Source organism: Centruroides sculpturatus, unplaced genomic scaffold, assembly GCF_000671375.1.
Source record: "Centruroides sculpturatus isolate CEXI.00-Female unplaced genomic scaffold, Cexi_2.0 scaffold13, whole genome shotgun sequence".
NCBI lineage: Eukaryota > Metazoa > Arthropoda > Arachnida > Scorpiones > Buthidae > Centruroides > Centruroides sculpturatus.
The window spans coordinates 1,173,713-1,201,132 of record NW_019384405.1 but is presented as its reverse complement, the minus strand read 5'-3'; the positions used below and the strand labels follow the sequence as shown (position 1 = coordinate 1,201,132).

Here is a 27,420-nt window from a genome sequence, read left to right as displayed (position 1 = left end):
ACAGATGAGCTTTTTTGTTATGAAGAATATAATTTGATCTGGATAAAGTGGAAAATTACAATTCCATTCAGACAAATAAGTAAATTGTCTCCAGGTGTAAAACAGTCATTCCTTCAAACCTTTTCAGAGATGAAAATGAAAATCGTGACAAGGGGATGGACATAAGAATTTGGCGAGATTAAACAAGAGTAGAATCAAATATTTTTAAGAATTGAGAACTTTCAACAGAGTCCTTAGTAACTAACTAGTATGAAGTATTCAAAAACAAAAGTTGATTAGCATTATTGGTAATTATCTGATTGAAGTAAACAATTAATATTGATACATTAAAATTCCTTATGCCAGACCATAGAATAATTCTGTTTATGTGTTAATGTAACCAAACACTAAGACTCTTCTCTGATGGCAGAGAAAGATGCAAGTTTTTGATAGTTGAATTGACTTATTCACTCATAAGAATTGCATCAGAGGAGTATCCAAACACTTATCATGTTTTTATGGGAACAATGAAAACTTTTTGTGATCAAATAGTTCTCAATTCTTGCATTTGAATAATTCCATCTTTAGTCTGAATCACTTTGAATTAAACCTAGTAATGAAACTTTTTAAATTATGTTAAAGTAATTTATTTAAAAAAAAAATAAATGTAACTATGTGAAATATATCTGGCCTATTCAAAGTTTGAAAAAAGTATTAAAACATAGGAAATAATTTGGTACTCAGCAATTCTGATTTATACAGGTTTTACCATTTTATATTGTTGTAAAACTACAGCTAACATACTACATAATATTTTGAAAATTCAAATTTTGTTCATTTACCAATATCTCCATTAAGCAAAATGCGAAATTAAAAATAAAAAGGTCTGCACTTATTCTTTTAATTCATTTTTTAAATCTAACATTCAATACATTCAAGAAAGAATTTCATTATGTTTTATCGCCTTTGTTTATAAAGAATTTTGATTTCACAATATAATTTCTTATGCTATTCACTAGATAAGAAATTTCTCGAAAATGTAAAAAAAGAAATTTGTGGTATTAATGTAACGTTTACAAGAATTATATTTTTTAATAGAATTTAAACAAACTATAAATGAAGAAACTTTACTTAATGTCCATAAGTTTAGATAATTCAAACTAATTAAAAGATAAGTTTAGTCAATTTTAATTGTGTTTAAGTATTTAAATTATTCATATGACCAGTTATTAAAAGGTGGATGGAAATAATGGCATATTCAAAATTTTTAAAAAATGTCTCAACAATGAAAAATTTATTTACAACAGCTTTGTTCCTTCATACAAGCTTAAAGGAAAAATAATTTTTATTTCTCATAAAATATTCGTTTGAGGAACTTACTTAACATTAATAATATACTAGCTGTTTTTACTAACCACTGGATCTTTAACTACAGCTTGTAGGGAAATAATATTCGGACCACCTCGAAGATTTTCCAATATTTTTATCTCTCTTTTAATCTTCTTTTTCTTTACTGGCTGAAAGAAAATAAGACAGAAAAAATATTTATTACATATATAACTTCAACAATAAATAAGTATTTTAATTAATCACTAATTTACAGATAATTGATAAATTATATCATTCTGACATGTCAATTCTCAATAATAAATACAGGTAACCCCTGTATAACACGGCACTTCTATAGCACGGATTCGCTCTGACACGGTTCAAGAATTGGTACCATCCCCCGTATAACACGGTACTTTTATAGCACGGATTCACTCTGACACGGTTCGAGAATTGGGTAAAACCCTCGTACAACAGAAAATGTAATAAATTTTTACATACTTAACTAATAATAGTTCACAAAAATTATTATTTTCGTGAACCAGTAGTATTTAAGTATGTAAATTTTCTCTTCTCGCTTTCTGTTGATACACGTGGTCCTTCTCGAAACTTGTTTCAGTGTTGCCAGATCGCGACGCTTCTGCTTCTGATGTTGCCGAATGTTTTTTCCTTATTCCATACTTGCTTCATTCTTCATAAGTGCTTAGCACCATATAAGGAAATTTATAAAGACCTTTTAACTAGAAGCAAGCAATCTAAAATTACATACATTTTGCAAAAGGTAAAGCATGGATCTGAAGATAATGCAGAAAAATGCTCAGAGGATAAGGATAACTTGCCAAAAAGAAAACGCTCTCGGTTAATTAATAGTGTTTTTAGTGATGACGAAGAAAACATTGTTTAATTTATATTAATATGTATCAATTTAAAAAATTTTAATGAAGATATTTATCTTAATTATGAAAATATACTAGCATGTTTTTTAATTTTTGGAACCTAACCCTCCTTTTCGTATTAGTTCTTTGTTTCGTATAACACGGATTCGCATAACACGGCAAGTTTTTGTAACGTAACTACCGTGTTATACGGGAGTTACCTGTATTTATCTTCAAATTTAAAAACCTTAAGATATATATAAATATATAAATCTGAGAATAAAGGCTTGTGAAAGCATCACAGTGGAACCTCACTTAATGAGCATAATTTGTTTCAGAATCTTACTCGTAATGTAAAACAATTTTTCCCATATAAATTAATGTAATATATGATAATGCATTCCATGACAAAAAAAAAATTTTAATTATTTATTTTATGTATAATGTTTATTCAGAGAAAATTATACAATATGCATTGTTAAGGAGCATGAATCATCATCATCTTTTCTTCTAGAGTGGAATGAACCAACCTGTAATGTGAATTTGATTTGCAGGGGGGGGGAAATATATATATATATCTCAAACAGCCAAACAATATGCCAAATTTTTGGGCTACATAAAGGCTATAATTAAATATTAAAAACTAATTAATTTGACTACAGGTAGGCAGTTATGCTACCATCTCATATTAAATTTAATAATTATAAATAATCAATTTTAATTTAGATGTTTCTAAAATTTAATTTGGAATCAGTCATTAAATTTAATACAAGATGGCAGCATAACTGCTTACCTCTAGTCAAATTAATCAATTTCTAATATTTAATTATAGCCTTTACATAGCCCAAGAATTTGGCATATCATTTGGCTTGTTTATTATATAACGGGCTATGGCTGTTAATGTTTATATGTAATATATCCGAACAGAAGTTTGGAAAAATGTGTGATCACAAGTGACACTAAGATGCTAGCGGAACGAGTGCTGAAAACAGACTGATGTAGCATGCGCACAATCCAGGACTTCTTCCTCGCCTCGTCACTTGTTATGTGAAATGTCACTTGTTAAGCAAGTCATTTTTTACAATATGTTTTGCTTGTTATGCGAATTACTCATTATGAGAGGTGCTCGTTAAGCAAGGTTCCACTGTATATACTAACAGAAAATTATGCAAGAATTACAACATAAATACTGAATAAACAATTATTCTTTTAAATAGAGAAAAAATGTTTAATGCTCTTGGGTATTCAGTAATAAAATATAAACAACAACAAACACCAAATACTAATAATAAAATTAAGTAACACAATTGTAATGGGGTTACGGAAAAAATGATGATGTACTGCTGGCATGGGAAGGCTCTAATGAAGAGTTACTAAAGTTTATACAATCACATTAGCCATCTTCCAGACTATTTCATTTACTAAAGAGGATGAGAAAGATAAAAATATTTCTTTCTTGGATCTACTTGTACACAGATCCCCTAATGGACTTTCTTTTTCTATCTTTAACAAGTTTGGTGAATCACCATACATCAATCCCTTCCACTGCTTCCAACCCCTCCCGGTATAAAAATTTGGCTATTACAGTGCTTTTATGCAGGACTTTCTTATACCCTTCCACCCAACTACTTGTGGATGAGGAGCTTTTTGTTAAATTGACAGTTTGCAGTGCTGGATATTCTCTCACTAAGTTTAACCATCTAATTAACCAGAGTCAAAAGCGCATTACTTCCACAATCCACTTTGTATCGTACGAAAAAATTGATCTTTAGGTTTACTTAAAAACGTCCAACAAAAATAAAAATGGAAGAAAGCATAAACTTGATAAAGAAAAGCAAAAGTTTCAAGACAAATGGTCTATTTTATATTTTGTAATAAAGCAAAACAATCAAATTATGTGTCTTATATGCCGACAGAACATATCAGTTTTAAAGAAATATAATTCCCTTAAAACTGATGTACTTATATCATCTTAACTGATTTTTATAAAAGACTATCTTTGCAGGATTTTCCAAATTATGCAAACATGTGCAACAAATGTTTTTGTGTTTGGAAGCACTAGTGTGTGTAAAAAAACTTTTTCAATTATATGTATCAATGAATCCAAATTAAGATCAAAATTAACTGATGATCACTTATAATCTGTGTTACAAATACATTCAATCAACTTAAAACCAAGATTCAACAAAACTGTTACAAGAAGAAAACTGCACAAGTCGCACACTTCAGTTTCAGGAATTTAATTTTTTTCATTTGAAATGTTTTAAGTTTATTTTTGTTTTATTACTTTTGGAATTTGTTAAGAAATAACTTGTAAGAAAAATGAGTTATTGTCATAAATAAAAAAGTATTATTCCATGAAATTAGTATATGTAATTTTTCTTTCCTCGTGTCTTATTTCCTTTTTTAGACCACTAAATTCTTTGGAGTTTACAATTTGTCCCGCTTGGTCAAAATATTGAGACAAAGTTCACTCTAATTTCAGCACTGGAGTAAAATCCTGACTTCCCTAAACCTGTTACCGGTGCGCAACGCGTATAAGATATATACAGCGGATGAAACATTTTCGAACTGTCTCGCAAAAGAAAAAAAAAAATATTGAGAACCCCTGCACTAGAGTATAATTTATTACATTATATAAATTAGAAGTTTTTTCCTAAGAAGTCATAATTTCAAATCTAAGATAAAGCATATATTCAAAATATGAAAAAATTGGTGAAAATTAAATATTTTTTAAAGCATAAATAAATTAAAAGAATTTTTTTGTTTATGTTTTGTTTGGGTACATAACAGAACAAATGATTTGGTTGAATTTGACTTAAATAATAATTATAAAAGTTATTTATTTATTGCTTTCATTATACACAAAAAATATAAAAGTTTAATTCTTACCTTTAATATTTTTACTACACATTTCTCATTGTTGGTAATATTGACTGCTTCAAAGACCTCACTGTATTTTCCACGCCCCAATTTTCTCACAAGCTGATAATCATCTTGATTGCTATCAGAATTATATTACCATTAAGTTTTATTCTCATAATCTCTATTAAATAATTTGCTATTATTGTTATCACTTATCAAGTACCAAAAGAATATTTAACAAAAAAAAATTTAACCTGTATTAATTTTGTGTCATGTTACAATTTCTTTTAGATTGCTTCTTTATTTTTCTTTTATAGATTTACTATTAGAATCTATATATACATATAAAGTCAAACTTCATATTTTATATAACAAAATTTGAAATTCATTAGAACCTAATGCCTACCTACAGTACAAAATTATTTAGAATTTAATTAAAAATAATAGTGATTAAGTAGCCTGGTTTAATCCGGCAATCGTTTGGCATATTACTAAAAATATTGGGATTTGGGATGTTTAATCGATACAATACAAGATGAAAATAAAGATTGTTTGTTCCTCTGAATAAGTTTTTTTCCTCGGTTGCAAAAACCAAAACACCAGTGCAATACGTCCTTTTAATAAGCTTAGTCCTCGTAGAAAAACATTCAACGAAAATAATATATTTGATGTTTTAAAAGCCAAATTAAAATATTCAAAAAGATTAAGTCTTATAGACCAGTTTGTCCTTCACAAATATCAAAATATAGATGTACAAGAATTAACATTCTTTTATACTTAAATTCAATTTATGGATATGAAAAGAATAAACGTTTTTACTTTATATCAGTAACAACTGATAACAACATATAAAATAAAAAATAACAAGCATTATGTCAATATTCTTATACTATTTATATAAACAAGTTTTTATAGATTTTTGAATTTTACTATAATTTATTATATTATATAGTGGGCACATTACAACACTGATTCATATCAGAGATCCCATCTTATTGTAAAAATATAACAATGTAAAACCAAATAAATATACTTTTTAAAATTTGCCCACTCAAACTTGAAAGTAGAAATGTTGACTCATATATAGTTATTCCCTCTCTAAAAAGGGAAATGCACATTTTATATAGAATATTAAAATAAATAGAAAAACAGGATAAAAACTTAAAAACAAAAACAATAAAAATACTGATTTCTATCATCATCATTTTTTTTTTTTTTTTATAAATATCAAAATGTTTAAAAAAGGCAAGTACAGATTATTCAAAAATGCTTGCATTTGCATCACTAATTGACATATCTATCATACTCGCTTATATCTGCAGCAATCATGATACCACTAGAAGTCCATAAAATAAAGTTTACAGTACAATGAACCTTATTTTATTATGGAGATTCCATTGCACAGTGATTTAATTTTATATTAAACTATAGTCTGTCTATAGAAAGAATCAATTTGGGTATTAGCCATTGATCACTTAGTTGTGGCAAGTTACTTCCAGTTTCTTCCTCATCTGTTAAGCACATCACCGTCATATAAACAGTGTTACGAGAGCTTCAAGTTCTGGTATTGAATACTAGGAAGTTTATTATAGTAGTTGTTAGATTCATGATTCTTTACAGTTAATATATGCCATAAAAAAAATTAATACAATTAACAGAAAAGTCATTCTGCCATCTAGTGAGAGAAAATAAAGTAAAATTCACACGTTGTCTGACATATTAAGTGAAAAGTGCTGATTGGTGATATCACGTGTGACGTTGATCTCATGTCAATTCTTTCCATAGATAGACAATAATCATGAACTATACACAATACTACATAAAACATATAATAAATAGCTCTATATTTTTTTTAAATCAAATACCGTATACATAAAATTTTCAGTTTTCACAAAGAAACTTCATTAACTTATGGTAAACAAATTTAATTATTAAGAATTTAATAATTCAGAATTGCTTAATAAATTCTATTAATTTTCTATTTCTTCAACAGATACAATGTTAACTGAAACAATATAATTTAATTATATAATTATTTTATTACAAAATAAATAAATATATTATTTAAAAATCTATAATAAAAACAAACTGTTAAGAAACTTATTTACATTATAAATCAGATGATTCATATTACAAAAATATTAATAAGTCCAATAAATTTTAAAATAAATGCATTGACTTACCCCCATTCGACAACATGTGATTCGTAATCCCAATATTCTCGTGGCCTATGTGAATTAACATCTGCATATACTCTTGCTCGACTAGGTAATGGCATATTACCAAATATATATGCTGATATATGGAATTGATTTAGATATAATATTGAACTTCAAAACTTGACAGGTTGTATCTGAAATATTAATATTACTATTATTATTGTTTTCAGTCAACAAATTGTATATTTTAGTTAGAACTTAATTTGTACTTAACTTTTAAGAAATAAAATTATACTTGTATTGAAAACTATTTTAATTGAGATGCATTATTACAATATAAATTTGCAAGATAAATTTATCATTTTAATGAGAGATGCAATAATATTTGCATTTTAAAGTATTCAAAATTTTAATGAAGTCTAAATTTCCAAATTTTTTTGCACTATTTCAGTTAAAAATAAACTGATTAAACACTCACTGACAAAGTTAAAAACCAAGAACAAGACGCTGGAATCAAATAAACTATGCAAATGTAATGACAATGATAATAAACAATTACACAGCAGTAGAACAAAGGGATAATTTCCTATGGAACAATGGTATAATTTAAAGAAAGCTTTAGTATTGTGAAAGACATTTTCTTGCTGGATACTTGCAGTGATAGAGTCAACCCAGAAGGCATATAGCCATTGTATGTTATCCTGCAGATTTGCCAATAAATGTGGCAACTGCCACTCCCTATCCCTCACACTCAGATGGACAAAGCTACTGCCTCATCAAGTCCAACAAATGCTCAATGGCAATAAATCTGGAGACTGGATAGGCTAAGACAGTGTGGCAATGTAACAGACATTATTGAGAAATCCTAGCTGTGTGATCAAGCATTATCTTGTTAGAAAATGGTTGTTTTCAGACCTGCCTTGAAAAGCAATACACAAAGGTGCAGATGCATAACATTTTTGTCGACGAATATAGTAATTAGATATTAATTTTAAAATTAATCATTTAAAAAATGTCAGAAGAAAAGTTCAATTCAAAGTGGAAAAACTGCTAATCAAAAAAGTTACATCATCAGTTATAATTTATTTTTCAGTTCTTTGCTCTGATCGCCACTTCTAAATAATATATACTATTTAGGGCACTTCATATATGTATTTCACTGTATTTACAAAGAAAGCAGTGACTTCCAATTTTAGTTTTTTTATTCTGCCCTGTGAGCATTAAGAGTGTCTCTTTAATTCTAAGCTCTGAAACTTTCTTCTTTCTAGATACCTGGACATGAAATTGTCTTTACCCTTCTGGCTACTGGAGGAATTGGTATAGCAAAACCAAACAACTTTTCCTTCAGACAATTTTGTCTTGTCTTGGGTTAATACTTATAGTTTACATCAATTATTATTAAAAATGGTCATTTTTTTTATTAATATAAGCCAATTTTAAAGCTTTTTGTAAAGTAACTCAATGAACACCACCCTGTTTTAAGGTTAACAGAACTGTAAACAAAGCATATTCTCCAGCTGTCAAATGGCCAAAAAAAAGTGCATGTCCTCATAAGCAAGAGTTTAAGCATCAATCTTTGTGTTACTTTAGTGGATAAAAATTAGATTATTTATAATATGAAAATTATATTANATAAAACAAATATAATTAAAATTATAATTTCTTAAATATTTAGAATTATTCATTATTCCAAAAAATGACGATAAGTTTTAATGAACATATTATTAACCTTTTTTTAAATCTTGAGTCTGGCTTGGAAGTGAATCAAATCTATTAAATTTCACATTTATGTTAAAATGAAGCCTTTAAAAAATATACTTCTTTTCAAATTATATAATCTTAGATTATTATTTTAAAAATAAATTTTTACTTTAAGAGAGTAATCATAGAAAACTAATTCTGCAATATGTAGTATGTTAACAGTACATCTGTTACACAAATGAGACTAATAATTATGTGCGTTATGACACGGACTTTATCAATACTTTAGCAATTTCATAGACTTGAGGAAATATGTTTCAAAAAAAATACAATCCTGCACATTTACAGTACAAAATTAAAACTGTATTATTATTTACAAAGTCAAATTCAAAATAGATAAATAAGATTTTGTATATTTTATAATGCTATCGTTAAATATTTACATAGAATACAGGAAGACCTGTCCAAAATAGAACCTGAATAAAACAAGAAATTTTAAAGAACAGAACAATTTTTTATGTTAAAACCCATCCAACATGAAAACAGATGAGCTTTTTTGTTATGAAGAATATAATTTGATCTGGATAAAGTGGAAAATTACAATTCCATTCAGACAAATAAGTAAATTGTCTCCAGGTGTAAAACAGTCATTCCTTCAAACCTTTTCAGAGATGAAAATGAAAATCGTGACAAGGGGATGGACATAAGAATTTGGCGAGATTAAACAAGAGTAGAATCAAATATTTTTAAGAATTGAGAACTTTCAACAGAGTCCTTAGTAACTAACTAGTATGAAGTATTCAAAAACAAAAGTTGATTAGCATTATTGGTAATTATCTGATTGAAGTAAACAATTAATATTGATACATTAAAATTCCTTATGCCAGACCATAGAATAATTCTGTTTATGTGTTAATGTAACCAAACACTAAGACTCTTCTCTGATGGCAGAGAAAGATGCAAGTTTTTGATAGTTGAATTGACTTATTCACTCATAAGAATTGCATCAGAGGAGTATCCAAACACTTATCATGTTTTTATGGGAACAATGAAAACTTTTTGTGATCAAATAGTTCTCAATTCTTGCATTTGAATAATTCCATCTTTAGTCTGAATCACTTTGAATTAAACCTAGTAATGAAACTTTTTAAATTATGTTAAAGTAATTTATTTAAAAAAAAAATGAATATTTCAGGAATTTTCACTTAAATAAGAAAACATTTGTCAGATTTCAATCACATAATTTGTAATTAAAATGCACAATGCAGTTTTTCACACAAATTTTTGAAAATAGAAAATGAGTTACATGTCTAATGAACTTTCCCACAGACTAGTGGGAAAGTTCATTAGAAACGAGTTAACATGTTCAAACGATTGGTCAGAATATAGTAAAAAGTTTTGGGGCCAAGTTCCAAAAGCATGAGATGACAAATACACTAAATATAGTTTTCCTAAGTATTCTGTGCTGAAATGAGGATGCATCATATATGCTTATGCAACTTGTATTACAAGAAATGATCTTATAAAATCCTTCTGAAATGGGATATGATCTTCCATTAAAAAGTGTTCCCCACATATGCATTATCTATTCACTATAACTTTTGATTATGGATTGTAAATATGGGCATTTTTTTTAATAGAAAAAAAAATGCGACTTCTTACAATTGTGCATTTTTGTGTAACACACTAATACTTGTTCTAAATTATTTGTAAATGCATACACAATATATTATAGTTACAATACAGTTTTGAATTAATTCATTTTTTTTTACAACTAACATTACTTATAAAAAAATATGCAATTATACACAGAAATCTTGAAGAATACTAGCCATGAATTACCATGCAATCAAAGATGCATTTATATGAAATACAATTAACTTATGTACAGTACATACATTCATAAAAATTATTGTAAACTCACTCTCAATCGTTGCTATTCTAATCTAATATACAAAGATGTAAATAGAAAAAAAAAAAAAAATGTATCTTGAATGGTACCGGTATCATAGTTGTGTGTGGATAATCCACAAATTATTTATATTTAAAAGAGTTATTTGAAAATAGGTGCCAATTTTAAGTTGGAAATACAAACTCAAACACCTTTCTTTTGTTTAAAGTCACTAAAAGCATGAAAAAAAATCCTTGTATGTCATAGATATTCTTCAACCATTGCAACTTTTCCTGAAATCTCCAGATACATTATACATATAAACTGTGTGTGTATATTTCAACTATAAATAACAAAATGATACCAGTAACATCCAGCAAATAATATACTTTACTACATAATGATAAAAACAAACATTTTCAAAGATTTTTAAATCATCATCATCATCAGGTTAAAATAGCAGTCAAACACATATGAAGATTCAAATGTCACTTTAAACAAAATGAAATAATTATTTTCATTGGCAGCTTTTCAACAATCACATATCCAGATATTTTTTAAAAATAAGATTTAAAATTATAGGTGTAATTCAAACATGGACCTCTACACTTTAGAGAATGTCTTAGCATCTTGTAAAGTATATTATTGGCTGGATACTACTGGTGTATCATTTTGTTATTTATACTTAATTAAATCCAGTTTTTCAAGTATTGCATAGTTATTGTATATTTCATCTTTAATTTTCTCCCTTTATTTTCTTTTACATTCAATCCCTGCTTTAATTGATATTATTAAACACTTCTATTTGAATTTTTATCTTGAAAACATGTACATTTCTAGTAATTATCCTCTACCTACATAATAAAGTCATTTCACAGAAATCTGATGGTTAAGACACATGACAATTAAAATAATTACATAGATTTGAATGATAACCCTAGACTGACTGTGCAAATTTTTTGTTTTGTTTACACACAACAGCATTACTTTCCAACATTTTACTATGAAACAAAACTAAAGATGATGTCTTTATAATTTTGATTTTTTTGCTTCATTTTTTAAACTACGTAGTAGAAATCATTTTACATTACTTACAATGACATTTGCATAAAGTTTACATTATTAAAATGCATACTTTTTATGATATTATGTCAAACTTTATGGTTAATGCTATCTGAATCACTGCATAATTATTACATTCATTTGAATAATTTATCACATCTTTTATGCACATTGTGTTACATAAAGTAGCTTGTCAAATTTTATTTTTTTACTGATGAAAAACACATTTTTTTTCCATTATTCTAAATTTATTTTCTACAACACTACTCTGAAGGTTTATCATCATCATATAATTTATTCTCTCTCAAATCTCTCTTTTATCAATACACTTGTCATTTTCTGAATTTAATATAGAATGATAAGATGATGATAAATGATTATTATGCCATAATAATTTTGTTATTTCATCAAGTCAAATCCATACTGTTGTAAGATATTCTCTCTCTTCACTAAATCTAATAACTTAAAAATCAACATATAAGGAGAACTTGTAAAGTCTTTCCTAATTGTTTTTTCTCAAAAATCATATTCAGAAGTGAAGTATAGGTATGCACATTACTTCGTGTTGGAAAGTTGAGCATCCGATTGAAAAAAAATTATTCATTTTGTTATTGCATCTTGTGTGCTTTCCAATTCCCAAAAATATTTCTGCAACATTCAGATCATACAACTTACCTGTAGATGATAAATTAACAAACATCTACTGTACAATGAACAACACTTGAACAATTTCCTGTCATTTATATTTTTAATCTAACTGATAAATTTTAATAGAGGCCTATAGTTTGATCTTTATCAATAATGTTTCATCCCCCCTTTTTTTTTTATCACAGAAGACTAATATTCTTCAAGAAAGAACCGAAGACGATCAAAATATCAATGGAAAGTTTGTAAGAAATATTTTCTCGAGATTTCATCATCTTCTGGCTAACCTATGAACAATAGTTTGTTTATTAAACATATTTCCTAAATAACACAATTATCAGTAGATGATAATGTCCTTGTTCATACGATATCCAACAAACATAATTTAGAGAGAGTTCTTAATTAAAGAACAATAGGAGACAAATTACTTCAAATCTGATGGAGAAGCTTATAAATTTAATGCATCATCAAGCCACAATAGATTGAAAATGTTAGCAAACAAATTATCAATCTTTTTCATTAAATACAATTATCTTGTGTATTCAGGTTTTTGAAAAGCATATTTTGTTACATATTTGTAATTTAATATTTCTAATTAATTATTATTTATACTCTAATCTTTTTTTTTTTTACTACTAAAGTAATGGTGAGTGATTAAACAATGTGTCAAAAATAAATATTTGTAATTACAACTGCCGTTAAAAATTATAAGTGGGTTTTTTATTGCAAACTTTATATGTATTCAGACCGAAAATAATTAGAGTTGAACTTATTTTTCAAAATTTTAACAATTGATAATTAATATAGAGATAATAAATAAAATGAATGAGAGAGAAATGAGATTAAATAATGATAAGTGATTAAAAAATCCACAGATTTTTTTTAAATATATTAATTTGGAATTCTTTTAGTCATTAGGAGTCTAAACACCATATAGTGGGTAACAAAGATGAGAATGAGAATCTCTCATATATATATAGCACCAAAGCGCCAAAATTGCTACTTGGCAATATTTTTATTAAAGTAGTGATAAAAATTCTAGTTTGTTTATTTCCATATTTAGCATGAAATCGAATTACAAAGCACACCTCTGGAAAAAGGCAGAATATCTAGCTCTCATGCACCACACACCTAGCAATTTCATGATGTCATGCAGCAAGTTCGGGCAGAAAAGTAGGAAGTGACATTGAGAACTGAAGGCAGTTTTCGCTCAATGTTGTCCAGAGTTTCCATATTGAGGATTTTTTTAACTATCGCCACAAAATTTGGGGAATTTTTTGTGGTGACTTTTTTCACTAGACTAAAACAAAAATTTTGACATAACAAAATATGTGAAATACTGTTTAAACATTGTGATCAAATGTGTTAGTCAGAATTATTCAAAAATGATTCCTATTGCTAACGACAAGAGGGATCTCCAATTTGAACAAAACTTGGTGAACATATAGCCTTAGACACAAACAGTTTTTTGTCCAAATATTAGGATCCACCTCTCAAGTGTTTCCAAAAATTTGGCCTCAAACTTGAGGTTTTGCTTACAAGTCTGGAAATTTCATGTGTTCCAAGCAGCAATAGTCGAGTGGATAAGATGTTAGACAGTGGAGCTATGCAATGGAAGTTCAAACCTTCGGAATTTTAGTTTTTTTTTTTATGTGTAACATAATTATTTTATTGTATCATTAGCATTATCATTACTATTATTATTCCTTATGTTTAAAGCTTATAAAACAAGAGATTAAATTGTGACATCATTTTTTCCTGTTTAGTGAAAATGAGTCTCTATAGATTTAACTCTTTTTATATTGCTAACAAAATTTTATTTTTTCATATTTATTTTCAGATATGACAGTATTGTGACATTTGAAATGTGACAAACATGAGTGCACAAGGAAATTGTCCATAATATTAACAATTAAAAAAATAACATGCTGTGACTATGCTACTCTATTTTCATAACTGTCTTTTCATCCACGTGCAGTAACACCTGAAGCTTATTTGCTTGTAAAGACTTATTATGTAATCATGAGAAAAAAGAGGTAAATAATTATGAAAAATTATAAGTTTAATTTAATGGCATAAGAGAGTTAAATCTACAGAAACTCATTTTCCCTAGACAGGAAAAATGATGTCACAATTTAATCTCTTCTTTTAAAAGTGAAGAATAATAATAGTAATGAGCAATTATTATTTGTAAAATTGTCACAATGCGGGGCTGCAATTTTTAATCAATATGATTTAGTAAAGATGTTTATATTTGCATATCTATAAAATCGACAAGACATCTTCAGTTCATTTCATTACTAAAATTGGTTTAATTACCAAGCCTTTCTTAGGAATGTTCTGTTTTTTTTTTTTTTTTCTGACGAATTTTACATAAGTTCAAGTAAATTAAGATTGTATCTAGTATCCCTTGTAATATTTTTATATTTCATACTTAATTCTTTTCCATAAGGTTTCTGTCATCATGGTCAATAGCAATATGGTCATCATGCAATATCTGAAATATTTATCATGTGAACATAATATTTAATCAAATTACATTCTTTTACAATTAATTTTCTATTTCTTCAACAGATACAATGTTACATCTATGTAAGCACTGATATTCTTCTAGTAATGTCAAGGTCACTTTGATTTTTGACACACCCACTTTTTGTATCATCGTCAAATATACTGAATTTGTAAAAATTTGACTGTTTTGACCTTTTTTTGCTATTAACTCAATCAATTGTTGAAGCGGTTATTCATATCACTTAATGATTGCTCCATGATCATTACTTTTTTCAAAGAAAACAGTATTTTAAGAGGCAAAAGTAAAATTAAAATGTCACACATTAACTACTGGTCGCATGAATTTAAAATTTCATACTAAATGCAATACGCATACACAACTCAGATGCAAGTACTGATTGACTAGTGTATGACAAGTGATCACTCCTAAATGTTAATTACTGGTTATCATCACTTTGCATGACCAAGTGATAGTGTTGCCACCTTTTCAAAATCACTGACCTGGACGGCATGTCAGGTTTGTTCGAACAGAAGTTCCTGACGCACGTGCAATGTCATTATACAATGCAAAGAATAATGTGCATACTGGTTCTAAATCAGTTACAGTTAGGGACTTGCATAGGAGTAACGTAAGTAACCCTAAATTAAGAAAGAACAGGTACAGATGACTTATCTCTATTGGATATTGGAGATGTGTACAATTGTACATGGAAAAAAAAAGGGGTCAACAGTTTGCGCGCCACACGTCTGCATAAACACAGACTAACATGGCAGAATTGCAGATGAGTTTCAGTGATTGTGAGTTCTTTCGCTGTTAAAATAGTGTAAATTCGTAAAAATATTTGCAAGAACTTTGTTTCATCATAATTTCACACTATGAAATTTCCGGACAAATTTAATAGTTCACCCAGACAGTGAGTCAATTCTCAGACTGTCCGGGCAAAAACCAGATGGGTGGTAACACTACCAAGTGATAACAATATTTGTAGTGACCAGTTAATCTGAAAAATTATGATAAGAAACCTGAAATTTATTACAGTGCCTGATTTTGTCATTATTCATAATGCACATATTAATCAATAACACACACACACACACATATATATAGTGACATCATGACAATGCTGGGCTACAATTTTTAATCATATTTTTAATTTATTTGATTTAAAATGTATGCTCTCCATCTCAAATTTGTACTGTAGTATCATGCCCCTGTACGTCATCCTTTCCTGTTAGCAATGGAGTCGTGCCAGTCATCTATCTAATTCCTTTCGGCGGGAAAATTTTTGAATCAAAATAACACGACTTCTGGTTTGCATTGAAACTTCATATATAGTTAATTGGGCCTCCTTGGCACTAAGCTTTCCCTATCTGGTCTTGAATTTCATTTATCTAACGCTGTTCTCCAGATTAAGAAAAGACAGACAAACAACAATAAGAATTTATAGTTATAGATCTACAATTTTTTCAAATTGCAGAACAATCAGAATTTTATATATGACACAATCTATATTTTGATATAATTGAAAGCTATAAGGTAGTCAATGAATCTGTTTACCTTGGATCACTTCTCATGAATAAAGAAGGATGTGATAATGAAATTAAACACAAAATTAGCCTTGTCTGCAATGCAACCTCTAAATTATATAAAATTTGGAAAGATTTGTGTTAGTTAATTTTATTAAACTAAAGCTCATAAGAAGGCTAATTTTCCCGATTGCCAGTTATGCCTTGGAAACCTGGACCATAAATGCCACCTTTCGGAAGAAATTTGATTCCTTTGAAATGTGGACATATAGAAGAATGTTAAGAATCTCTTAGACAAAGTACCAAACAAATTGCTCCATCCTAAATCAACTGAAAGTCACAATACGCCTTACCACTAAAATTCACCAATCCTACCTTTGCTTTTTGGGACATATCTCCAGATGCAAAAATGGATTTGAGAAACAAATTTTATAAGGGAAGATTAATGACAAATGCTCTAGAGGCAGGTGTCAAAATAGGTGGGTAGACCAAGTATTGGTGATTATAGATCATAGAAGACATGAAGTCATCCAAATGGCATAACACTGTGAAAAGTGGAAAGATACAATTAAAGCCGTCAATTCATAATAACATTACACCCTCCAGAAGGACACAGTACTAATAAGAATATTTTGCTAATCAAACAAGTCTAACATCACATTTAAATAAACACATTTTGATAAAAAATTTATTGTAATTTGCATATATCTCGTAGGTAGTTACATATTCTTTAAATATTTTCATATTTATAGTTGTTTGAAACAAAAATGACTCCTATCCATCAAAATCAACAGTTTTATTGAATTAAAATGCAATCAATGAGCTTGTTTAAAATTTTGCATTCTACACAAAAATCATCAGTACAACAAGTGTTTTCTGGACCCACCAGCAGATGATTTGTGTCACTTGTTCTCAGATATCATGAGGCTTCTTTCAATTCTGCATTTGGGTCTCAGAGTGAAAATTTAGAATTCTGAAGATTGACCAACTTCAACTGGCAGAACTTAGATTAACAGTAACAGTAGTGGCAGCCCACCTTCTGGCAATCACCTTATCCTGGGCATCGCAAATAAAACTCTTAGACCTACCAACAGTTGAATGTTCAAGTTTACTCTTATTTTTGTTAGTAGGTTTGTCAAGAAATCCATCAATCATCATTAAACAATAAATTGGATAGTTAAAAGCATGTCAATCTCATCATGAAGTAGTGACAAAATAAAAACAAAGATTGGCACTAAAAGTTGATAGATGACACTGTGGTCAATACTGACAAAACTAATTTATTTTCAAAAACTTTTGTTGTCTTTTTAGTGTTGAAAAATCTTTGTTTCATTAACTTTGTTATTATTATTCCTAAATATCCTTATATGTATTTAACAGTAACAAAAACAAGTACAGTCCATATTTTTCTGTGTTCTTGTTTTACTCTTTTGATCTTGTGGGTACAAAGATGGTCTTTTATCAAGCTCATGAGTTTGGCCAAGCCCAACATGTCTGGGACAGATCACCACCTTGAAAAATCCTGGGTCTTTCAATCCACCCGATTCATTCCTGAATCTCCAGAGCAGTAGGCTGACACTAACTGCTCAAAGACCTGGCTATCATACAATCAGTAGTACAATAAGAGGAATTTAATATCAACAATATTATATATTATTGATACTGTAATTATATATACAACAATACTGTATATTAGTAGAATGATTGCAATGTACACTTTCTAGTATAGAAAAAAAATGTATAATTTATAGAAGCATAATGAATTTGTAAAATATCTAAAATAATTTAGATGATAAAAGATTTAAAATCATATATTTAAACTCAGGAAGAAAATAATTCTATTATCTCTTCATTTGCATATAAACACATTAATACTAATTACAAAAACATAGTACTTAGGACTAATGAACAGGCTTATTATACTCGCAGCATATGCTGAGAGTATAAGCCTGTTCATTAGTCCTAAGTAACTATGTTTTCGTAATTAAATAACACAGGCAAAAAGCTTTTTAATACATTAATACTATTTTATTCATACAAAACAAAAAAAACAAAAAAAAAACTATAAAATTGGTATCTAAATTCTTCCAAGACAAAAGGGCATCTTTAACTGTAAATAAACATGAAACATGAAGTATGTGGAGTATGCGAGAATGAACATAATTGGTTCTAGAACTTCATTCATTACAACATAATTGAAATATATATACATAAGGGTAATCTGTTCCAGGTCCACACCCTAAAGCAAAGTTACTATAGAATACAACCATTTAAGCTGGAAAATATAATACAAAGTGAAAAATGTAAGTGTAAAAATAATATAAAATTAGTTTATATACTGTATATGTTAATTTAAAAAGCATAAATATTATTTCTTTAACAAAAACTATGAACTAACTTTATATATAATATAAAAAGCACACACAAACTAATGTGCACGAAAAGCAGATAACTGAATCTTGCAAACAAGAACAATGATGATGACTGACACTAATCAAAGCATGAAACCTTAAAATGAGCATGTACTGTACATGCTATCTTCTGATATTTCTGCACATTTGTTATAGCATCTATGCTCATTTTATCTACAAAATCAAAATGTTACAAACAGTTCATTGTAGCATTCATCATTCTAGCATACACAACTGTATGTGCATAATAATTATTCTGGTAAGAAATTTTAACAAAGGAAACCACTATTGAAATTAAGATATTGGAGATATAGATCATTGAACATGTTAACAATCATATCTAGATATTTCATAAAACATATCATCAAAACTATTTAGTAAAGTGGAAGAATAATTACTTTTGTAAGCATAATTGTTTCAACAGGGATGGATAGAAAGAGCAATACAGTAGATCACCACTTCTAATTCATGATAAATTTGTAACAATTTTTTGGTGATGGTCCATATGATCTGTTATACCTCTGCATGCGTCTTTCTTTTTTCATCAATAGTGATGGATATTTCTTTCTGATATCCAAATCCCCAGTTTAAAACTATACAGTGGGTGATCAGTTACTGAACATAATCCATTCACAGACAATGTTTGCTACCCTAATTATTCATTAACTGATTATTAATTTGCCATAGATTTTTTATGGGAATTTGATTAATTCGTTCTGAATACCCCCAAAAAATAAATCAAAATTATATAATTTCTTACTAAGTTTATTTATTTGTAATAACAAACTAAAAGCAATCTCTCCTTTTTTTTCATGGATAGCACATCTTTATTTCTCAGACGTGATTTTTGTTACTCCATTATTTGTTTGAGTCTTTTTTTTCTTAGCTAAGATTGTGCATACTGTAGATCTGTTGAAGCCATACTGTCCAGCAACATCAGACACCTTCTGTCCACTCTTTAATTTGGCTATTATCTCTTGCTTAGTTTCTATAGTGAACATAGTTCTTGATGCTCCACTCTTTTTGGGCCCCATAATATTACCAGATTTTTTAAATAAAAATTTCAAAAAAGCACTTACAAATTTTCAGAGAACAGAAACCAACTAGTGCAAAAGAAGGTTATGTTTACAATTTTGAAAGTCTTGTTCCATAAATCATTCTTAGATGCCAGTTAAATATAGTTTTACAAATCTTAAATGCAGAGTCGCTTCTTCTTTGTTCTGTGAGGCGTTCGTTATTAGACCATGTGTTTGTTGTCCGATTTGTTCATTAACTGATCACTTACTGTAATTTGAAATTTATGATAAACTATTGTTAAACAAGCTCTGTGTCAAAAACTAAAATTAAATCATCAGAAATACAAAAGACAAACACATCTTGTAACTCCAGCAATATATTTTAATAAAGTAAAAACATTTTCAACCTTCATTAATAAATCTAGTTAATAGTTGGAAATAAAGATATATGTTAACATACTGAGGTTGCTTGAAATCTCATATTTATTTTGTTGACTGTCATAATAAAAAATTTATAGCAGTTATAAAATTGGAGATTATAAAGTGAGTACTCACAAAATAAATGTATTATATCTACTTTGAAAAATTCAGCAAGATTTACCAAATTTTAAAGCCAAATGAATGCCAGATTATATCATACATTAAAGGCAGGCATTAGACACCATCTCAGATGCAAAATTACTTAGAATTTAATTAATAGTAATAGTAGTAATATAGCCCAATGTAATCCAACAATCATTTGGCTTTAATGTATAACTATTGGATTTAAGATGTTTGTATTACCAAAGTTTATATGCTAAGTTGCTTCATCTGAAGTAAGGAAAGATAATTTGTTAATTTTTTTTCTAGATATGAAAAAAAATTAAAATAATTTACAGATGAAACACTTCTGAGTAGATTTTTTAATCATTATAACACAATGAATGAAACAATACTGAAATAAACCAACAATCTATAACCTTCAAAAATATGGTTATTTTATTTTTATATCTACATGTGTAAGTTTTTATGTAATTCCTGTAAATCATTTGTAAATTTTTTAATATAACACATGATTGATTCTAAACATACATTCTAGAATGGAGAATTCAAATTTGTGTAAAGTCTGGTGACACTATCTGTAATTAGAGAAGTCAAAAACACTCCTAAATAAATTTGTGCTAGTGAAAAAGTTTTCTTCTTAAATTCAACTTTTAAGCATTTTTGAAAAATTTCTAGAAACACTAGAGATGCTGTTTTAGTGAATTTTTATCTTGCTTTTTATGTGAAAGTAATTACGTTCGTTAAAGTGCATATTTATAATTTGCATTAAACAATTCAAATAAATTCTGTACTCAAAAATCAAATGTATATTATTGTGACATTGTTACAATGCTAAAAGTTTTAATCAACTTTTAAATTTAAAATCATGTGACTTCCAGTCAAGATTGGAAATTTGTATGCAGTTAATTGGGGCCTCTGGTCTCTAAGCTTTCCATATTTGGTTTCAATTTTCATTTATCTAACTCCATTCTTGAGATTAATGAAGGGCAAACAGATGACAGTAAAAATGTATAGGTCTGCAATCTGAAAATTACAACCTAATAAGACATGCCTTCTATTCATTATATAGTATTGACATTTTCAACTGCACAACTAGAATACAAAAATTATTTCATTAAAGCATTATTAATTAATTACATAATTTAAGATTTTAAAATTTCAGATAAAAATACAACCTATTACAAATTTTTAAATTTTCTTATGAGGGTTTATGGTTTATAGAAAATAAAGATCAGAACTGAAATCTTATTTTAATACAAAAGAAACTTGTGTAAATAAAAAAATGATTAATCTTGCACGCTATATCGGATTGGATCAGATTTGAATTAGTGTAGAGATGTGGATTTAAATGCTTGTTATTAAAAAATTCCAACCATTCAAATCTAGCAGCAAACTTTAAAAATCTTGGAATTAATCCATCTTGAATTATCAGTACATTGATTTTTTTCTAGTTCCATTTATCCTTCTATCAGATAATTAAGACTTACTCTGATGAGTTTTTTGCAAATTTAATTGTAATTTCAATACTTAATAACTCTAGAAAGTCTGGTATTAGTAAGCAGCTGGTTTCTTTTTACAAACTCTAGTGTAAGGTGAGTTGCTTGATGATCTGATGACAACTTTCACTTCGTAACTAAGTGAAAACTTTCCAAAATAATATAATAGATAAATGCAATAAAACTACTTGTCACAAAAAAGTCCTAAATTATTTTATCTACTTAATAAAATAATCTTTCAAAATCCATGGAATAATTATATATGACAATGAAATTCCTATAGACTACACGGCTAAGAAAGCAGTATTAACAAAAGCCCTCTTGTGATCAAGAATTAAACTAAGCTAATAACATCATCCACTCATAAGCCACTTCCATCAGAGCAGTGTTCCTCAACCTCTAACGAATCATCGCCCCTTTCAATAAAACTGTTACGTAGTATCGCCCCCTTCACTTCAAAATTCTGATGCCGAGGGACAAGGCTAACACCAAATTTGTACTGCATTGAATAGACTAGTGACTAGTATAATGTTATTTAATTATTGTACGATATAACGAATAAAATATCTAATTATTCTTAATATAATGTTTTACTATATCACCCAGAAAATTGTTTTTCTCCCCCAAAATATAAATTGTTGCTAATCGCCCCCTGAACATGGAAAAACGCCCACATGGATGTGATATCAAATGCAGTGTTTATCAATGGGGGTGACCCCATTGATAAACACTGCATTTGAGTAAATTTATGTCAGAGAAGTTAGTAATACAAAATAAAAAATATTTTCATCGTTTTCTGTATCATTTCTGATGTCAGTGTAAAATAAATTTAGGTAAAATCTTAATCTGCCCTTAAATACATGCACTATTATTTTAATTTAAAAAATATAAATTAAAAATTTAATATTACATTCCTTGAAGGAAGATGAAGCAGCGCCTTGTAAAATTTACTTGAGTTTCACCTACATACAGTATTTATTTATTCCATATCATTAGCAAATAGCATGACAATCAAAAGTCTGAATCGAAAGTCTGAATCTGTCAAACTGAATGAAAATACTATTGCAATGCTCAACAGAATATTTTTACTAAATGCTTAAATTTAGAAAGTAAAAATTAAATGTTTAGATTTTTATTTTAAATTCTAGATTCAATTCTTTGATTATTTGACAAACTAATTCTGGAGATTGTACTATGCAAACTGATTAACTAGTTTTAAGTAATCTTGGAAACACAAATTACTTAAAACTAGTTAATCAGAAACAAGTACAGTAGAGCATCGATTATTCGAATATCGATTAACCGAAAGCTCTCCAGTCGGCAGATTTAAATTTCCGCTAGTGCTGTGGCGCTGCAATCTTTGGCTGTCTTGGGCTACTCCAATATTATTTTTGTTGGTGTGCGTGTTTTAGCTAGCAGCACTGGCGCGACCATGAGAGGGTACTTAAGGATGTGCCAGGATTTGAACGAATTTCAACATGGGATAGGTTACTATATTTTTTTATACGTAATCACTTATCCAAAAAATTGATTTTTTGAACAACCTGTCCCCAATTGATTTGGATAATCAATGCTCTACTGTAACTATTAAGTTATAAGAACTGTTTGTCAAAAACATTATTAGACAACATTTGAATGAATGAAAGTTTCACTTACATTTGACAAATCAGATTTAGAAACAGAATGTAACTACAGTAGAGCGTCGATTATCCGAATCAATTGGGGACTGGGATTTTTCGGATAACTGATATTTCAGATAACCGATTATGTTGAAAAAATAGTTTAACGTATCCAATGTTGAAATTTTTCTCCGTTGTGTGTCGCTTCACGTTGAATTTTCGTCAATGTTAAGCCTAACGAAGACTATTGTATTGTTAAAAATTATTTTTTTATTTTGTAAAAACAAAATAAATATATTGAAAAATATAAAAACAATAAAAAATTATACTTCAGATGTTAATTTAGTATCAAAAACGTAAAATATTTGAGTAGCCCAAGACATAGCCAAAGATTGAAGCGCGACAGCACTGGCGAAAATTTAAATTCACTGACTGGAATTCTTTCAGATAATTGACGTTTCAGACGATTGACTTTCGGATAATCGACGCTCTACTGTATAGTAATTTTATTCACATAACATTCTCTGCCAACAACATATGTATTCAACTATCAATGATTGATTAATCTATGTCATCAGTACATCACATGCAACACTCAGCAAAACAATTTTGCTATTTTATGTAAAATTTAGTTCAAAGTATTTTAAAAAGTGCAGAGCATAGGAACTACCTATATATACAGCAAACTCCCATATAATGAAAATTTGTATAATTGAATGAAAAAATTATACGAATACAATTTTGTGTACTTCTGGAAATATATACCTCTGGATACAGTTTTGTTTCTTTTTCCAGAGGTATACATTTTCTTCTTCAACTTTTAGGCCTACGTTTAAACTTGTGTAAAATTGTCTGATAATTCATGACTCAATAACACAATTTCCTATAATGTGGAACATATCCCCATGTTGGAGGACCGTAGTTCTCAATCTTTTTGAAGTTGGGGAACACTAAACTTTGAAATTTTTTTTTCTGCAGAACACTTAAAATACATCAGCTTTAAAGCAGGTGTGGCAAACCTTTTTGAAATCAAGAGTGCACTCGTTCTAGTATACGACATCATTGGAATTTGCCGATTACATTCCCATACAAAAGTTATTTTACAATGTATTGATTTTTCTTTTGCAACAATTTTTAATTGCGTATTTGATTTTTTCATGGAACACTCGAAACAGCTTCAAGGATCGCCTGCATTCTGCGAACCATGGATCAAGAACAACAGTCGTAGGAGACTCCTCTGTATATATGATACAACTGTAATACAGTGGGTGATCAGTTAACGAACACTTTCGCAAAAGATTTATGTTCGGACAACAAACACATGATTGGATAACGTACAACCCACAGAACAAACACAAAAAGAAGCGACGTAAAATAATGAATACCGATTGGTCTTCCCTTGTCTTCGGGCAACAATTTGAAACTTTTCAGTGTGTGATAGACATCAACATCGACACTCAAGCCAGTATATACTGATCTGATAGTATTCCTCCGAACTTTGAAACTCTCCCTTGTAATTCCAGCCTTTTATTTTTCTGGCAAAACAATTCTTTTATGTATTCGCAAGACTGTCGGGTAGGCACTCGTTAGGTTTTGCATCTGTTTTTCTTTTCGAAAGGTAAGAGTATAATAGCAAAGGTAGAGAGTGGGCAGAAGATGCCTAATGTTGTTGAGCAGTATGGCGTGAACAGGTCTACAGTATGCCGCAGTTCAACCTTACTTAAGAAAAATACTCTATAATCAAGAAGACTCAAGCAGCTAAAGGAGTAACAAAAATCACTTCTGAGAAATAAAGAACATCGAAGAGTTCATAATGGAACCTGAAACAGATCTGACGACAGAAGAACACCAAGAAACTCAACGAGATATGTTTTCTTCTGAAAAAGAGGATTAATGCTGATATCTGTTATTAAAGATCCTTTGAAGAAGTATGAGGATGTCAGAACAACGGTCTTAGAATGGCATCCAAACCAGGTTGAGGCTTGGGGATTTCGACAATTGCAATGCTATTAATTACTTACGAAAAATCCTGAAGATAGAGAGAAAAGCAATCGACATTAGACAGATTCTTTAACCCTTTCAAATGGAAAAAACATTACTAATAAAAATGCAAGACTGTGCATGTATGTATTTTTATTATTACATATAAATAAACGTAGTAAGAAAGTGTATATTTTTATTTTTGGGGGTCTCCAGAATGAATTAATTAAATTCCCATTAAAACCTATGGTAAATCGATAATCGGTTAACAAACAATTCGGATAGCGAACAAAGTCTTGGAACGGATTATGTTTGTTAACCGATCACCACTGTACTTTGAAAGACTTACGAACACTCGACATATATTAGATAGTAATATTTTTACACATTTATATCCAAATGACTCAAAGCTATAGTACTAACATTAATACTATTATAATATATACTGTATAGCATGATTCTTGGGTTTATTTTCATGTATACGCCACGCATTGCTAAAAAAAAAAACACCAACCGAAGAGGGACTAAACATCCAAAACACGTCTTGCACATGTACGAATCCGATACATTAATAGTAAATTTGACTGCGTATGCGTAATACGCCAATTATATTAAAACAAATTATTGTTATAGTTATAATTTTTGGATTCGAATAAAGTTAAAATATAATAAAATGGAGGAAATCTTTTAGATTTAGGTACGTTCTGCCTCGCAACTGTTTACGCATCGAGCCATTAGCCGCAACTCTTTATACAGAAGTCTGAATTTCACACGAAATATTCTTATAGAAACAAAGGGCTCTAAATTTGATATAAAAATAAAATCCTAAACTAATTCAAGTTAATTAATACATCAGAATAAAAAATAACATTTTATAATAAATATTCTTCTTATAAACTACATACAAATGGAGAATATAATACCAAAAACCGTATAATATTGTCAGATTACGGTAAAAAAAAATACACACGAGTAAGTATTACACGTTAATTAAATAATGACGTATATTACGTAATAATCTACGTCACTACTTAAGAAAAACCGTAAAATTTACGAAAGAAAACCTGCAACCGTCCATTCATTTTCATATACATTATCAATAAATTTAATTATAAAAAGAACAAGCTAAAACAGTTAAATTATCGTATTAAATCATTGTTACGAAGATTGTGATTCGTTATAATTAAAAATTTAGTCATTTTTTTAACAAAATGGAGTTTTTTTCTTCGACCGGTTTCTATAAGATAAATTCAGTCTTTAACATTCGTTTTTAAAGTATTTTATATCGAATTTAAGCCAAATTTATGTTATAATCATCAAACGGAACATTTATAATTAATCACGAGCTTAAATATTAACGATTAATGACTTACTTTTGATTGTAAAGAGAATTTTATAAAATATACATTTTCAGTTAGGCCTAAACATTTACAAAGCATCCGTACAAGATGGCCGACTCTCGTTTTCAGTGAGAAGTCTGCACGAAATCACACCCTCGAATGAAACAGAAACCGAAATTTGTTGACAATTTTTCAATAAAATTTCTATTTTCGAAAAAATAAACGAGAATAAATTCGTTTTAATTTTTTTAAAATCGATTTTATTAATAATACCAATTAAAATTTAACGAATATTGTGATTAATTGCACAGACGCGCTTTAAAACAAAGCAAAAACTACTGTTAAAAAAACAGTAAAAAAAAATTCATAATTTTGTATAAATTTAAAACGAATTTTATGACTGATAAATTTAAAATTTTATATTTACTTAAAAAATTTTTCGAATTTAATTTTTGCGAAGCAAAAATAGCG

The 27,420-nt window shown here is 28.5% G+C and overlaps 1 protein-coding gene across 2 annotated transcripts in view; it reads right to left on the bottom strand.

Moving 5' to 3' along the window:
• Positions 1 to 27,103, bottom strand: part of LOC111618829 (casein kinase II subunit alpha) — a 55,593-nt gene extending 28,490 nt beyond the window's left edge. For both annotated transcript variants that reach the window (XM_023360416.1, XM_023360417.1), the window contains exons 1-4: positions 26,983 to 27,103; positions 7,232 to 7,401; positions 5,076 to 5,187; positions 1,395 to 1,496 (exon numbers count right to left, since the gene is read on the bottom strand). In XM_023360416.1, the coding sequence (XP_023216184.1) occupies positions 1,395 to 1,496; positions 5,076 to 5,187; positions 7,232 to 7,326 (309 nt within the window). In that variant the 5' untranslated portion in view covers positions 7,327 to 7,401; positions 26,983 to 27,103. The remainder of the gene's footprint in view (positions 1 to 1,394; positions 1,497 to 5,075; positions 5,188 to 7,231; positions 7,402 to 26,982) is intronic.
• Between the last annotated feature and the right edge of the window lie 317 nt (positions 27,104 to 27,420).